This window comes from Neoarius graeffei, chromosome 12 (genome assembly GCF_027579695.1).
Source record: "Neoarius graeffei isolate fNeoGra1 chromosome 12, fNeoGra1.pri, whole genome shotgun sequence".
NCBI classification, from domain to species: domain Eukaryota; kingdom Metazoa; phylum Chordata; class Actinopteri; order Siluriformes; family Ariidae; genus Neoarius; species Neoarius graeffei.
Window position 1 is genome coordinate 81,502,992 of NC_083580.1, and position 16,763 is coordinate 81,519,754.

A 16,763-nucleotide genomic window follows, 5' to 3' on the forward strand; every position below is an offset into this window, starting at 1 on the left:
GGGCTATAATAAATAAGCCTGCAGGCAGCCACGGCGGGCTGCCTCACAAAAGTAACCATTTGTCCTACCTTAACTCGTTTTGCTTTTTCTGCCTCCTTTTTTGTATTTGACCCTGCGTTTATTTTCTTTCCTTTTCTGAAAACCTGATTTGTGTCCAGACATTTTGTTCTGCTATTTTGTTCTACTGTCTCCTGGCAGAAAGCTCCTTGGTTTGCTTGTGTCTCAATCACAGCTGGTATTCTGTAGAACGACTTCTTTTCACCTTTCCCATCAGCTTTGTTGGAACCCCAACACAGCACAAAAGTTTACCATTGTAGGTTTATGATGAATCAAGTGCCTCGTGGGTTTAAATTCCGCGCGCTGCCGTTATTTCCCCCTAATCACAAGTTTGTTGGTCTTCCAATATGGCGCAGGGTTTGTTTACTTCTGGTTTCCGGTGACGTCAGTGGGAAGGGTCTATACACTGGACTTGTGGTGCTTTTAATTTGTCACAGGAAACAGAGTGTCTAGATTTCAAGACCATTAAAATTGGTTTCTATATTAGTGATGCAGTTTGATTTAAAAAAAAATAAAATAAATAAAACCTCATTAGTAAGTGATTAAATACTTTCTCTCCTGCACTGGTCAGGCTCAAACACTCTGAACAGCAGAACCATGAAAATGCTGGCCATGAGGACATTAAACAAGTGATTAGTAAAAGGATTTTGAAAAATGCACCCATTGTTTGTTTACTGCACCAAAAAAAAAAAAAAAAAAAAAAAAAAAAAAAACACCTGCGACTGTCTCTGCCTAGTAAGCTGTTCCCGACTCCACAACTGCTATTACTACTACACGGTCCCCTATTCATGGGCTATTCAATTGGCGGCCCCCGGGCCGGGTCCAGCCCCTGAGGAATTTTGTACCGGCCCTTAGAGTGTACTGTAATTATTAAATATGGATAGTCTCATAGCACATGCGGTATGCGCGCACATTTAAGTCATGGTGGAAAAACAGGTAAAATATAGCGGTTTTAGCCGGACATATATTTTGGGGGACCTCACGACTTCCGCGAATGGCTATTTTTGATTTGTCATTTAAATGATGAATCAAAAATCGCCATTCGTGGTGTGGTCTAGTGCAACGCTCTGACTTTCTTTCAAGCAAAAAGACAAACCAACGAGACAAAAGATCTCTCTCTACCTTAAAGAAAAGAAAAACTGACTCTGAGAACAGGCACTTCAACAATGAATGGACGGAGAAATACGTGTTTATTGCTGTCGATACGAAGCCTGTGTGCTTAATCTGCAACGAGTGCCTCGCCGTGTGTAAAGAGTATAATTTGAGGCCCACTTTACACGGGGACGGTCTGAAACAAAAACGCAAAAGTCCATTTTCATTCTCACTTTTTTCGGCGTCTACACGACCGTTTTCAAGGAGGAAATCTGCGTCTATACAGTGACGCATAAACGTGTGGAATTCAATTGGATGTGCATGCCAGGCGGCTAGGTGGTGCTGTGAAAGACCTCTGCTATGTCTGCACGCATGCACAACGTCTTCCGTCTTGTCTGATCTGCACATCTGCGCCGCGAAAACTTTGACTACTCTGGCTATGGTAAGTAAGAGCATACTATACCCGCCTCTGTTCATTAACGGTACATGTGCAGATTCGGTATAGATGTTCGAAGGACTCCTGGACGTTTATTAAAACTGCCAGAGCAGCTTGAAGGTCCGTTGGATCGATGTAATCAGACATGCTCTTACTTTATTTACTTTCTTACTTCCCAGGCCGGCATGTGCAGTCTATGACACATGTATGACGTAAACGCGTACCCGACGTGAGCAGATCCGAGCAGAGTTTCGCGTATTGGGTAGTTTAGACGGATATGCAACGGGGGCTGTTTTTAACTTATCCACTCTGGAAGGCGTTTTCAATTTTTTCCGTTTTTCAGCCTCGGAAACGCCGTCCCCGTGTAGACGAAAGGCACTTCCGATAAAATATTTAGTCGTTTTTACCCGACAGCGTCCTCGTGTAAACAGGCCCTGAGAAGACATTAACACAACGCATGCTAACTTTAACACTACTTTCCAGTCGGGCTCTGCCGCTCGGAAGCAGAAGATATCGGGGCTTACATTTTGTTATGAGCAAAGACGTCGGCTATTGTTCCGGACTTGTACGGATCGAGAGTGAGCAACGGCGGCATCGTTACGAGTGGCATGGATATTGGGAAAAAAGAAAAAGCCGTTTACAGACTGAGACAGTCAGGAGTGTATGCTGGCATCCATTGATGAGGTGGTAACAGATGAGAACACGAAAAAGCGTTACAGAGTTGACCAAGCAAATTCCAATATCTGACACGTCAAATATGAGGAGAGTCGAGTCCCTTGCATCGGATGTTTTCGAGACGCTTTTGGACAAGCTGAGGTGATGTCTTTGGCCGTGGATGAGTCGACAGATAACAGTGATGTTGTGCAGCCGTGTCTCTGTGTGCGATTTTTTAATGGAGAATGTTTTCGCGAGGATCTGCTTGGTTTAATTCCCCTGGAGGGGCAGACCACCGGCGAGATCTTCTACAGCTCCGCAGATGAGATCACTACATTGCTTTATCCACCAAAGCCTCCTGTGTGCCAAACTCAGTGGTGAGTTAAAAGAGACCATGGACTCGGTCATGGCAGTTTGGTTTTCTATTTGTTGATGCACTTGGAATTTAAGTTGTCAGTTAAATTAATGAAAATGTAAACAACTGATATGGCTCACCTAAACTGGGTGCAATGTGAAATATATTGCCTTGATAAAATACCACGCACTGTTATGCTGTTGTAATTCTTTTCTGTACCATACTACAGTATGCACTTTGGTTTTATTTTTGTTGGAGATAAATTTGATGGTGCCTCTCACTTAAATGAGTGCAATCTTAAGTATCTGTGATATGGCTGACCTAGACTGATGGACTGTTATGATGTCTGATTTATGTTCAAAATAGACAAAAGTTATTACAGTAGCAGTCCATGTGTGGATTTATGTGCACATGTTGTTCTAGCCTGGGCCCGCCCATCCTAAGCGTGACGCAACACGAGGGCCTGTTGCGAGCTTAGTCTGGCCAGGCAAGCTATCTACAGCTCTTCCAAGCTCCCGAAAAATCGGGAACCAATCAACTTTGAGCATCTCCAACGGCCCTGGGTAGAGGCGTGTTCAAGGCAGTGATGTAGTAGAACTGCGACCGGAAGCCATAGATTGTTTACAGAATCTATGCCGGAAGCGCTTCATTCACATCACAAACATGGAGCAGCGGCAAGCCTTTGACACGGCGGTACATGCTGTATTGAAGGCATTCAACGGGAAGTTCTCATTGAAAACGGAGCAAAGAGCAGCCCTGGAGGTATTTATTGAAAGGAAGGACGTTTTCGCCTTGCTCCCGACCGGCTTCGGTAAGAGTTTAATCTACCAGTTAGCCCCGTCGCGTCGCATACGTCAAAGGAAAGAGTGATGTGATTGGTTTAAGCTTCGTCACAGCCTTTTCTGGCTTCAACCAGCAGCAAACTGAGGCATTTCAGGGAGGCGGGTCAACCACGGGCTCTGGGAAACGGTTGGGCTTAATATCTTTGCCAGACCAATAGCTCGTAGAGCTTTGAAGTTGCGTTAGCCAGGCTAATGTTGTTCTGCATTTATAAAATATATTGACTCCTTCAGTATGTTGTTGTAATTTCTTTATTTGTTACTGTGATTACTTGTATTCTCCGGCCCCTTATTTTGCCTCAGATTCATGAACTGGCCCCAATTCCAAATTATTTGAATAGCCCTGCCCTACTCCAAAACTGAAACAGTGGAAATACTCCATGTTAATTTCCTTTTACTCCCATGTGATGATCTGATTAATTGCAAGTGGATGGCGGGAGAAATCAACATCATACAAGCTGTATTATTAGCATGAGCTTACTTTGCTTGATTGGTGTCCTTCTTTGCAGAGTGCAGTGCGAGGATCAGCTCTTCCTTCTCTTTCTGTAGGGATCCAACCTCAGCCTGGAGGTTTTTGATGTTCTCCTAAGAGTAATTGGATAAAACAATAATCAAGTAACTGAATGGCTAGTAAGGGAGAGGATTGTCATCTCCAAAGACTAAAACACAAAATTGGACTACGTGCTCATTTTACAGAGTGTATCCTTTGCTTAGAGTACAAGTAATAAATCTACTACCTGATATTCTGCTTGTATAGGCTCCAAGTGACTGTCATTCTGGCACATTTTCTTGACGTATGCCTCTTTAAGTGCAAGGACTTCGTTGAGCTCAATGAGCTTCTTGGACATCTGAGCCTGCCTCAGCGCATGCTGGGTAGTGAACGTCTCTGGGGAGTCTTTGTCCTGAGCTTCAGCATTGCTGGCCTGAAAAGGAAGGAAAACATGAGGTTGCAGAATGGCTACAGCAAACTGTGCAGTTAACTTTGATATTAAAAGCATACCACAGGTGATCCAGTGGCAGGACTCTGGCTCATGTCTGCAGCGTTGTCCTCTGCCTCGACCTCCAGAGACGTGGAATTGCCGGAGGTCATGGCATCGATGGTGACTGCGATCCCTGCACCCTCATGCTACAGAAACAGATAAACAGCACCACAAACGGTAAATCTGACAGCATGCTCTACTAGTGCAAGATGGATTGTTTCCTCTGATCACAAATCAATTTGAAAAAGAACTTGATTAATGATTTAATCATTCAGAACAGAGTTTTAAAAATTGCTAGCTTAACCACAGTTAATCATTGGGGGGGGACGGGACTATAATTCTAATGAACATATAATCACTGAATATTGTGTAAAAAATGACTGTAAAACAGATTTAATCAGACTCCGACTCCAATGAAGTCCAGCATCCATCAGTAGCTCCTGACTCTTACCTGTAACTCCAGGATGAGATGCTGAAGGCTTCGGATGACCTCCACATTCTCCTTCAGCTCCTGATCTTCCAGGGTCTCCACCATCTTCTGAAGGTCCACTTTACACCTGAAGTAAAAGTCATGGATACAGAGTCAGAGTCGTTACATCCACAGAAACGAATACAAATTTTTAATAAAAAAGTCAGTGATTGATGCCACTTCAAGCTTACGCAGCATGCTGCTTCAGTTCCTCTAGTTTGCTCTGAAGTTTCTCATTGACTTGCTCCGTCTACCAAGGGGGGGATCCAGATATCATCCAAGGATAGGAAACAAACACACACACACACTTTATGGACTTAAACTGGGTCATCAAAGCAAGCTTCTCACTAAAATATGCACAACTACAGCCTGAAAGGTTTGTCATTTATACTTTTACAGACCATGATGCATCTGGGCAAAGAATGAAGCCAAATAATTCTACTCCTAAGAATTTAATAGAAAGGAACTACTGAACAAATTCTACAAATAAACTCTTGGTCTTTTTTTTTTTTTTTAAAAACCCTTCTTATGATGCTAGTCTTGCGGGACACCCAGCATCAATTCTGTACTTGAACTAAAACACATACCACGATGATCCTTTCGCACATGAGGGCCGTCTGTCCTACAGCCTCACTCAGTTCTCGGCTCAGCTTGCTGTTCTCCTCCTTTAGACTGCGGTTACGCTCCACAATCTTTGACATGTTCTCCGCTTCCTCAGACCTACAGAACCACCATTTGATGTTTAGAATTCCCAAAACCTGGAACAACACCTTTCCTGGATGCTTAATAAATTGTGTCTAATCGGTCTGATCATAACGGACACGATATTCTAGCACCTGAAGAAAGTGGCAAACATGTACATGCAGATATCTTCTACAGTTCTATGTAAACAAATTTGCACATATGGTTACCCTGAAAGAACAGGAGCCACACCTCCTCGAGCTTGAAACAATAACACCTGAAGCTCTTGTACCTGCAGGACAAAGCAGATCAACAGTTTACTGGATAACGTTCATTCATCACATCGAGCCAACATTCCTACAGTGTTCAGGGGACTCATTTATCAAAGCGAGTATAGAACAAGTTCTACATGTGATCAAAACCACCAACACACAATTTGCTTGTACATGGCTACACTCATTTGCATAAAGAAATGCCCTCAAGCTGCCAAATATGGTAAACAACTTCCCTTTAAAAAGCACAGTAGTCTGCTTGTGCTTACAGACAGCATGGAACTGTCAAGGTCTATTGTCAGGAGGGATGACCTTAAAGTAAAGCAATAGTTGCATGACCAAAATAAGGCTTATTTAGCACTTTGCCAGCAGTCTGTCTAGTATAATCGCATCTATTTATAAGATTGCATGTGCAAACAAGGCATCATTCTAAAACAATCCTTGTGATTTTACTTCACATTCCATCTGTGAATCCTGTGAGCACTGAAATCAGCAATTACTCAGTTATGGTCATATGATTGTCAGTAAGTGGGATGAAAGCACTGCATCATCAGTTTACCAGCTAGTACACTTCCCTACCACTAGAGGGTGCTGCATAGATACAGTCAGGTGTGCGTGTTTGGAAATATACACCTCATGCATAAACGTGATCAATCCCATTCAATGCACAGAATCATGTGCCATTAAATTAATCCACTGTAGTACCTGCTGCTTGAGCCGTTTCGTCTCCGCGGCCTGTGGATCCACGTTGATTATCGGCTTGTTCTTGATTTTACGTGCACGGTCTGCATAACGCAGCGTGTTGATGGTCTCCTCGATGTTGGAGTCGGCCGGACTGACGCACGCGATCATCAAGGTGTGACTGTTCCCTCCCAACGAGTCTGTGAAAAGGGGCAGGGGGAATAATTAATTAATACTCAAACATACAGGAATGATACTCCTCAGGCCAACTAAATATTAAAATGGTTTAACATCTTCAGGTCTAAAATATTTAGTAATCAAAGTTACAGAAAATAAAAATCACATGGACAAAAATCCAAGCAAGATCCCTGACATGTACAAAATGTATGCATTTTAGGATTGTTGTATGATGCAGCTCATTAAGGCAAAATGAGCATCTACAATATTTATATAAAACTTAAAATAAAATTAAATCCCCACCCACCCAGTTATCGTAGAGTCTGGTACAAGAGTATATTAGGTTTTGGATTGTGTGTAGAAGTTTGTACCAGGACATGCTACGCTGAAGAGCATGAAGGGGTTAAATATCTGAATACTTTCCGATCATAAAACTTTACAAATCCCTCACCCTGCAGCAGACGAGTCAACTTGGAGTCTCTGTAAGGTACAAACGTGCCCTTTTTGCTCTCGTCTCCAAGAGCACTGATCACGTTCCCCAAAGACAGCAGGCCTCGGTTGATGCTGATTCCTAACCATAAAACAGATGCAGTTACAGAGCTGCTGCAACAGCCGTGATCAAAGTAACCCCCCCATCCCTTTCTCCTCACCTTCTTTGAGACGATCTCCTTCAGCCTTGGTTTTCTTCTGTCTCTCGGATCCAGCAAGATCTACCAAGTGCAGTTTGGAGACCATGACATCATTTCTACATTTAAAAAAAAAAAAACAAAAAAAAAAAAAACACAATTTAAATCAGAAAAGTTCTCCATCTTATGGCTCAAATTGTTCCTCATGCCATCAGTTTCTCTTCATCACCATGAGATTGCACTTCATTTAGGTGGTGTGCTTTGACACTGGAAGAATCAAGGGACGAGCGATCACATGAACAGCATCAAGTAAGGAAGAACACACCATGCACAGCAGTGATGTATACAGAACGATGTAAGGTGGATCAAAGTCAGATACCAGTATGGCCAGAAGTCTTATCCCTCCTGCACCCAACACCACAGCCATTATAGTTTTATTAAAAAGGCACTTTAGGCAAGATGTACATGTTGTTCGATGGGTGGAGTTGAATAACATTTTGAATCCCCCACACACACAAAAACTAAAGTGTACCATTACCAAGGAATGTCATGATGTCACTTTCAAATGCACTCAGACATTCAATTACTTGAAAGTCAAGTTACAACTAAGCACGCAACTTTGTGAAGGGGCGTGTTGATAAACTGACCATTTAGATTGGTTGCTTGTCAAACAGAAGGCAAGTTCTCATACTGGGTGTTTTTCCCCCCCCAGCTCTGCAATTTGAGATAAGCTTTATTCATCCCTCATTGGGGGAAAATGTACATGTTCCAGCAGCTCACAGATAGAAAAGGGTCAGGCATGGACAGTAACACCCCCCCCAAAAAAAAAAAAAAAAAAAAAAAAAAAAAACACACACCACAGGCCATGTATGTAGTGTGCACAGCAAAATAAAGGAACTTAAATAAGAGTAGCACTTCACCTGAAGTAGCAATACTGCACTAATAAGATACTGGCAACTGAAATATCGTACTAGTAGTGAACATTATTGCACAGCATAATATAACTAACAAGGCTGGAATACATGAGTAAAGTAAAGTAACACAGGCTATGAACATAATTGTACACAATGAGGGAGAGAGAAATAAAATGGATATTACTATTTGGGACAATATTATTGCACAGCATAATTAGATGGCGACGAGACGTGGAATAAAGTGATGAAGTGAAGATGATAGCTTAAACCATCATTTCTACACAGTTTTCTATAGTGTTTGTAATAGTAAGAAAAAAAAAATTCCCCATTTACAGCTAGGTTTAATGTTGAGACATCTGCAAGTCAAGTTAGCTGTCACTAGCGTTATAGCAGCTATTAAATAAATAAACTCCATCACCAGCTTCTCTTTATTCTCCATTTGACATTAATAAGGAAAATAAAAAGCAACATATGTTACTCAAAACATAGAACTCTTGATGTAAACTCCTCTGCCCTGAAAAGGAGAGAATTTACAGATCATTACAAAACTCTGACAATGGAGACTCCTTCCACAAGTGTCTCCTAACGGAAAGCTTCACCACATCAACCATCATTTTTATTATTAGTCCCTGTGAAGGAACAGTTACTACAGAAACAATAACATACCTGTGATTTATGTTACTACGGTCAGAGCTGCTGTTTTTAATACAAATTACTTAAAAACATCCAGCAGCTCCATTTTACCTAGAAATAGTCTATTGGACTCCAAAATTTGCAAATAAACCGTTTTTAAAATTACTCCTCATTTGTTTATTTCAGGGAACAGGGCCATTTGAGATCTTTAGAAAAATAACAGTGGGGGGGGGGGGGGGGGGGGGAGGGAGAGAGAAGAGCAACCCTTCAGGGTTCAGAGCTGCCCAAATCCATAGTGCTGTACAAACAAAGCTGACTTTTGTTCCCACGAGAAAGACAGAATTAACGAAAGTCACTGGTACACGAGTAAAATCAAATCAATTCATGCAAACGAGGCACAAATCTCACACACCGCTGAAGCGTATAACTGACTCACTTGTCTCCTCCGCGGCGCTGCTCCAAGCTGATGGTGAAGATGGCGTGGGAACGGGACGAGGCAGCGTTCATGGCTGTGGAGCCCACGGTACGGGCAGAGTTCCCCATCTCCAGACAGCCCACCATCTCCTGAGCGGTGAACACCTCCTTCTCCGTCAGACCTACAACCTGCAGCAGCACATCATTGAGATCTGCGTGTTCAGTATTCATTGCTGAAATAAAACAAAATTAATTGTACAACTCATTCATCAAAGCTCTCTCAGGTCAAGTTTCAAACTCACTTTGATGCCTTCCTTTGGATCTTCTCTGATGCTAATAACTGGTTTATCCTTTGATGGACAGAGAAGATCCAAAATCTCTTCGTTGTAAATCTGGAACAACATACAATAATAAAACGTTATACTGCAACGCTCCCAGTGACTCATTTAATAACACCGCGTTCAGGACAAAGTGGGAACTGGGAAGTTTCTAAACAATACATTTGAAAGGCTTCCTCCCCTCAGATTCCTACTTGGCAGTTCTGAGATTTGCGAGATATGACTTCCGAGTTGCAGTTCTGTGAGATCATTTCAACATGGTGGCACCAATAATGGAAGTGTTCTCTTGTTAACAGTGAATTCACACCCACTAAAAATAAATCAAGTACAAACCAAACCTCTCCCCCTAATCCCAGTTTCAACTTCAGAAGTCTGAGTTAGCATGAACATTCAAATGTGGGAAGCAGGAAAGTCCGAGTTACCGGTGGTCACCGCACGCATGTATTGCAAATATTCAGCCAATCACATATCAGCAACTCAATGAAGACTATACACTTACGTACAGATCATCAAGACAAACGTAAATATAAAGATGATCATTCAAACCATTCAGGAGGTGGAAAGTAGAATGACAGAAGCAAGTATTTTGTCCCGGAATTTGACCTTCAGTCAGTGGTGTATAAACGCAGGGTTTCCCCAGGTTTGACCACCATAAATTTAAGACTTTAAGACCTTTTTAAGACCACTTAAATGAGAATTAAGACCTACGTCGCACCCATTATGCGGTCATAGAACACCAGATCAAATTCCCAATAATGACAAAAGTATTTTTACTTGAAACATTATAAAAAAAAAAAAAAGTTATATACTTAAGTCATTATGTGCATTGCTTGTCGAATCTTCACATTCAAGACAAAAAAAAAAACAAGTCTAAAGCTGGAAGAAAGGAGCACAACGTAGGGTCCACGTCACGGCCTTAAAGGTACACAAAAATGCAATCGGCATACCAACACATTAATGCCAAAGGTGTGCACTCGCCAGTCAAAAAGCCAAACTGAGGGCCCAACTCAAGGCCTAAAGAACTGTCTCTGAACTAATTATGACCGTGCACCCAGAGACGATACTTAAAATAAAAAAGTGATGTGGGTGTATTTTTTTTTTTTTTAAATCAAATATCAAAACATTCACAACACTCTAAACAGGCAAACTCTGTCTTAGTTTCCCAGCATTTGCTTCAACCATTTTATATTTTGTACGATAGATAGATAGATAGATAGATAGATAGATAGATAGATAGATAGATAGATAGATAGATAGATAGATGGCAAGTCTCTTAAAGGTGCACAAAAATGCAACTGGCGTACCAATACATTGGTACAATGGCGTGCACTCACCAGTCAAAAAGCCAGACTGAGGGCCCAACTCAAGGCCTAAAGAACTGTCTCTAGACTAATTATGACCAGAGATGATAAACAGACAAACTCTGTCTTAGTTTCCCAGCATTCAACTTGCTTCAACCATTTTACATTTTGAAGAATAAAAAGAAATGTAAATACTAGTAAACAAGGGAGGGAGGGAAGACGTGGAGGTGGATAGATAAGAGACAATGAGATAGATAGATAGATAGATAGATAGATAGATAGATAGATAGATAGATAGATAGATAGATAGATAGATAGATAGATAGATAGATAGATAGATAGATAGATAGATAGATAGATAGATAGGAGAGAGCAATAGACATAATATAGATAGATAACAGAGTGGTAGACAGACATAAGAGATAGATAGGAGAGAGGAGAGGAAAGATAAAAAGATATAGATAGGACAGAGAGTGGTAGACAGTTAAGAGAGAGACAGACAGGAGAGAGCGAGCGATAGACATATATGAGAGAGACAGAGAGAGAGAGACACAGATAGATAGATAGATAGATAGATAGATAGATATAGAGAGTAGTCCATTTGTTTACTTTTCGTCGTCTTTAGACTTTCATCGAACCTTACGACGAATCCACCACTTGCCTCGTTAACGTCTTTGACCAACTCCTTCGTTATATAAGGAGCAAGACCGAATTTTGTTATGCAAGACGTTTTGTTTTTTCCACAGGAGAATGTTGTAGCGACTTCTGAGTCTGGGAACACAGCCTTAAAGAGTTCACTTATGCCCTCATTCGAGCTGTACGAGTGGTGTTCCGTAATTGTTTTTAAAATCCAGAGCACCTCTGCCCGAAGTGTTGGGGTTCCACCGACGCCCATCATGCCACTGCTCGGCCCTTGTGTTGTTGCTAGCCTTGCCGATGATGTCTGGCTTGGCTGACGTTCGACAGTGGTGCTAGTGCCAACTCCAGGTGCATTCGGAGATTGAACCGTGCAGAACTGAGCGATGGGCTGGTGGCAGTGGAGGGCAGATGCAATGTGCTTTGAGCTCTTCATGTGAGACTCTAAAGCGAAATGACCTATAGTGGACAACTTGAAGGTCTTTCGACAAACACAGCCTCTTGCTTCAACGTCGCTTCCAGGAACCTCCCTCACCCAATCACGATATCTTTCATCTGAAAGCCACTGCTGATTAAAACGACACTTCCCCACGCTGCGATTCGCGGAGTCTCCTCTCCACCACGGATTCCGACGATTGCGCCGGTGCGAAAATATATCAATATTGTTTCTTTATGCTCCAAGAAATATTCACTGATGTTACGCAAAACCCACATTTTCACATTGTAGGATAGTACGAGTAAATTTAAGACCTTTGTTTAAAAAATTAAGACTTGGGCAAAGCAGTTTAAGACTTTTTAAGGCCTGAAAATTGGAATATTAAATTTAAGACTTAAGACCCCGCAGCTACCATGAAACCCTACACAGGCACACTAAATTGTGTTCTATACATTTTACTCACTTTCCTTATGTGTATGCAACATTTTAAAAAGGAGATTGTTTACTGTATAAAAGATTGTGTACACGCATCCAACCGCGCACAGCGTAATAGAGAACAAGTAATTATGTTTGACAGCTTTGTTACAGGGCGGCACGGTGGTGTAGTGGTTAGCGCTGTCGCCTCACAGCAAGAAGGTCCGGGTTCGAGCCCGGGGCCGGCGAGGGCCTTTCTGTGCGGAGTTTGCATGTTCTCCCCGTGTCCGCGTGGGTTTCCTCCGGGTGCTCCGGTTTCCCCCACAGTCCAAAGACATGCAGGTTAGGTTAACTGGTGACTCTAAATTGAGCGTAGGTGTGAATGTGAGTGTGAATGGTTGTCTGTGTCTATGTGTCAGCCCTGTGATGACCTGGCGACTTGTCCAGGGTGTACCCCGCCTTTCGCCCGTAGTCAGCTGGGATAGGATCCAGCTCGCCTGCGACCCTGTAGAACAGGATAAAGCGGCTACAGATAATGAGATGACATACAATATACACCAGTGTTGCATATACGGATAACACTGATAATGAGAAGGCGCAGGTCTGACATCCAGGATCAGCGTTGGGCATTTTGCTGATGAGTGAGAGGAGGGGGGCAAGTTTTCAGAAGGGGTAATGAACCTGGGCAGATCCTGATCATTAGTACAGACTTATATTTACTGCCTTTCCAATTAGAGGTGGCATTTCATCTGGGTTTTTCTACTTGGAGGTTAAATAAACTGAGCCTTTAAATCATGACTGTAGTGTAGTGATGTCGCCACCAATTAGGAAAGAAACCACACTGATTTCTCACAAAAGATTAACTAGAAAAGCACTCGGAGAGCGCAGACCTCCGCCAAGAATCCTTTAAAAAGATCCGGGATCCAGAAGGTGATCCGGCTCACCGCCAAAATTTAATGGATTGTTACTTGTGCCCAGTCACACCTCTGGAAAAAACTTCAGAGCAATCCGTTCATAACTTTTTCCGTAATGGGCAATTCCATGTAAATGTCAACCTCACCATGCAAAAATAAAGCAACATGTAATACATCAAAACCACTCCCAGAGAGATCACCTAGGCCTGTATTTTACAGATGTGAATAAGCTGAACCAATTTGTAACCAACCTAATATGTCACTGTCAGTCTTTCTTTCTTATAATGTAAACCCCAAGCTAAAATCAACTTTGATCATGTACAATTCCATATTATTGCCACAAGCCACAGAAATGTATGCTAAAATCCACAAAACAGCAAAACAATAGCCATCCTAAATATCATTTAAGAACTTTGATAGTTTTAGCTGATATTTAGAGAGTTTTTCAAAGGGTTATGGTGGTTAAATCGCTGATTTTCTAAACATATGCCATGTCTATTTCAGACGCGTCACATCCATAATGCAATTTCGTCACATCCATAACGCTGACTTTTCCTTCCGAAACTCTGCATGAAATACAAAATATTTTAAACAAAGATTTTTTAATATTCACCTTGGACCCCTCTATCAAATGGATATCTCCATTTCGACATTAGGTTTACGATTTCACAGAGTTTGATAAAAATGTACAGTCACCCAAGAAAAGTGATACTTTTTCTGTCACATCCATAACGCATCTTTTATTGGCATTTTCTGGCATGCCCTAGATGTACTATGGGAATTGTTCTTGTTCTATCACTTCTCCAGTATGGTACAGCCTTAAAATATGCAACACCTGTTTAAATACTGGGAGACAATAAAACACGCACTGGGTCATTTGTTGCCATTTTGAGTTCAAGTGTCACGTCCATAACGCTGGAATTGCTCAATGTTGCTAACCAACAAACAAACAAAACAAACCAACGCTACCGAAAACATAACCTCCTTGGCGGAGGTAATAAAAATCAATTGGTTTTTTTTTTGGTAATGGAACAAAATCAAACTGACAGATACTGTAAAACTTCGTTGAGTGTAACAGCGTTGAATAAACAATTTTTAGCACGTTTCTTACAGACTTCAAAACACGCTATGATCACATGCTTTATTAATCTCACCACCTGATCTCAATCTAAGCCCGTATTACTGTCTAGAAAAAGTGTGCCGAATAAAGTGGCAACTAAAGCGGTCATTGGTTACTTTTAGGTGTGCTTGGGTATTGCAAACTTTTCACCTTTTCATGAAACTGAACACTGTTCATATATGCTCAGACAGTTTTGTTATATATCCATCAACCAACTGTGTGACTGAAAGAAAGGCTTGAATATTTTGAGAGGTTTCAGTGGAATGTGATACCTCAAGATATGAAACAGAGAGGAGGAATTCACAGTCAGTCCTCTTGTCCTTTTCCTGAAAGATTTTCTGAACCACTCTGGGGATGACCCCAACAGTGGGCTCGTTCTCTTGGGCTGAAGTGTAGGTGCCACCCATGGAGAAAGTCTTTCCTGAGCCTGTCTGACCGTACGCGAGCACCGTGGCATTATAACCTGAAAATCAAAACACAGAGCACATCGGGCAGGATTATACCGATTTACACTACCATCTTAACAGGATATTTCCTGGAAGTCATGCCCTCCTTCAGGGAGTTTTCCTTTAAAATAAATTCATACAAACCTTTCAAGAGGCCCAAGAGTAAAGGCAACACGGCCCTTTTGAACACTTCTTCCTGCTCTGTTGTGGGATCAAACACGTAGTCGTATGTGAACGCTTTATCGTTGCCCACCACCACCTGAAAAAAAAACAAAAAACACACACACACACACACACACTATAATTCACCCTAATGATGGAAGATGGCTGGAGCATCAAGTTGATACACACGAGCTAGTTCAACAGGAACGCCTATTCACCTGCATGCTTATGCAATTATCCACATAATCAAACTGCAGCAGTTTTCATACAACGCATAAAGTCACAGTTGAAGCTCATCCACCTTGATGTGTTGATTTTCTACTCACCACACCTATAAACAGTTATTAGAGTTACCAGTCAGGCCAAATCTCTCTCCTCTGACCTTCTCTCATCACCGAGGTGTTTCTACCTGCAGTTCTGACCCTCACTTTTTTTTTTCTTGCACGATTCTGAAACCTTGCGGCACGGTGGTGTAGTGGTTAGCGCTGTCGCCTCACAGCAAGAAGGTCCGGGTTCGAGCCCTGTGGCTGACGAAGGCCTTTCTGTGCGGAGTTTGCATGTTCTCCCCGTGTCCGCGTGGGTTTCCTCCAGGTGCTCCGGTTTCCCCCACAGTCCAAAGACATGCAGGTTAGGTTAACTGGTGACTCTAAATTGAGCGTAGGTGTGAATGTGAGTGTGAATGGTTGTCTGTGTCTATGTGTCAGCCCTGTGATGACCTGGCGACTTGTCCAGGGTGAACCCCGCCTTTCACCAGTAGTCAGCTGGGATAGGATCCAGCTCGCCTGCGACCCTGTAGAACAGGATAAAGCGGCTACAGATAATGAGATGAGATTCTGAAACCTGGACCTGCAGTACTGCTGCCACGTGATTGGCTGATTGCATGCATAACCAGGTGTGGAAGGGTTCCTATTAATGTGGCGGGGGGTTGTGGAGTGGAACTGTGACCTGTGGCTCTCCATGCACGAACGTGAGACAGCTCTGGCATCCTTCATTCAGCTCTTTGGGAACCAGAGGGCGGCAGCGCAGAGCCACACGGACCGGAATCACTCGGTCCTCCTCCATCATGCTGAACAAACAGGAAACACAACAACAACAACAAGGACATTTCGGTGATGTTTTATCAGTCAGATGATTCACTAACAAACATCAGCAGCTCATTCACGCATAAAACAAACACGCAGCTTCAATAACGACGCTAATGTCAGTTGAGCTAAAGGCTAACACACTGTTTACAGCACCAACCTGAGGGGAGCCGGTTTACAGCGCTGCACTCAAACCTCACCAAACTCACTCACAACTACAAATAAAACCAGCAAAACTACTCTCGGCTTCTTTTTACAGCTCCGAGACAAAACAAAACCCTTTTTTTTTTCTTTTCTTTTTGTTTTCTTCCTCTACTTGTCTTATACTTCACCCGCCACTTTTAAACCAGGAGCTCCGCCCACTGCGTCATGACATCACGTCCTGCGTCATAGTGCGTGCCTGTGTTTGCTACCACCTGCTGGTTAAATTATGGATAGACTGTAACCTTTTTCAAAAAAAAAAAAGAATGTTAAAAAAATTTAAATATTTTGCCTTTTTTTTGCACACGAGTGTCGCAAAATGTATCATTTTTCTGCATACTCTTTTCTAAATTTCATTCAATGCAACAGTTCCATCACTTAACAAGTTCCCTGATTCCTACAGAAAATATAATCAAGTCAAGTCAAGTCAACT

At 42.2% G+C, this 16,763-nt stretch overlaps 1 protein-coding gene across 1 annotated transcript in view; it reads right to left on the reverse strand.

Annotated features, from left to right (window-relative positions):
• The window catches only part of kif4 (kinesin family member 4), a 39,929-nt gene extending 23,424 nt beyond the window's left edge, over positions 1 to 16,505 (reverse strand). The window contains exons 1-16 of the mRNA XM_060936533.1: positions 16,290 to 16,505; positions 15,993 to 16,113; positions 15,030 to 15,144; positions 14,712 to 14,902; positions 9,583 to 9,672; positions 9,303 to 9,469; positions 7,344 to 7,438; positions 7,145 to 7,264; positions 6,541 to 6,716; positions 5,794 to 5,855; positions 5,470 to 5,602; positions 5,074 to 5,132; positions 4,865 to 4,970; positions 4,434 to 4,559; positions 4,171 to 4,356; positions 3,915 to 4,018 (exon numbers count right to left, since the gene is read on the reverse strand). Of these exons, the coding sequence (XP_060792516.1) occupies positions 3,915 to 4,018; positions 4,171 to 4,356; positions 4,434 to 4,559; positions 4,865 to 4,970; positions 5,074 to 5,132; positions 5,470 to 5,602; positions 5,794 to 5,855; positions 6,541 to 6,716; positions 7,145 to 7,264; positions 7,344 to 7,438; positions 9,303 to 9,469; positions 9,583 to 9,672; positions 14,712 to 14,902; positions 15,030 to 15,144; positions 15,993 to 16,112 (1,850 nt within the window). The 5' untranslated portion in view covers position 16,113; positions 16,290 to 16,505. The remainder of the gene's footprint in view (positions 1 to 3,914; positions 4,019 to 4,170; positions 4,357 to 4,433; positions 4,560 to 4,864; positions 4,971 to 5,073; positions 5,133 to 5,469; positions 5,603 to 5,793; positions 5,856 to 6,540; positions 6,717 to 7,144; positions 7,265 to 7,343; positions 7,439 to 9,302; positions 9,470 to 9,582; positions 9,673 to 14,711; positions 14,903 to 15,029; positions 15,145 to 15,992; positions 16,114 to 16,289) is intronic.
• Positions 16,506 to 16,763: the final 258 nt, after the last annotated feature.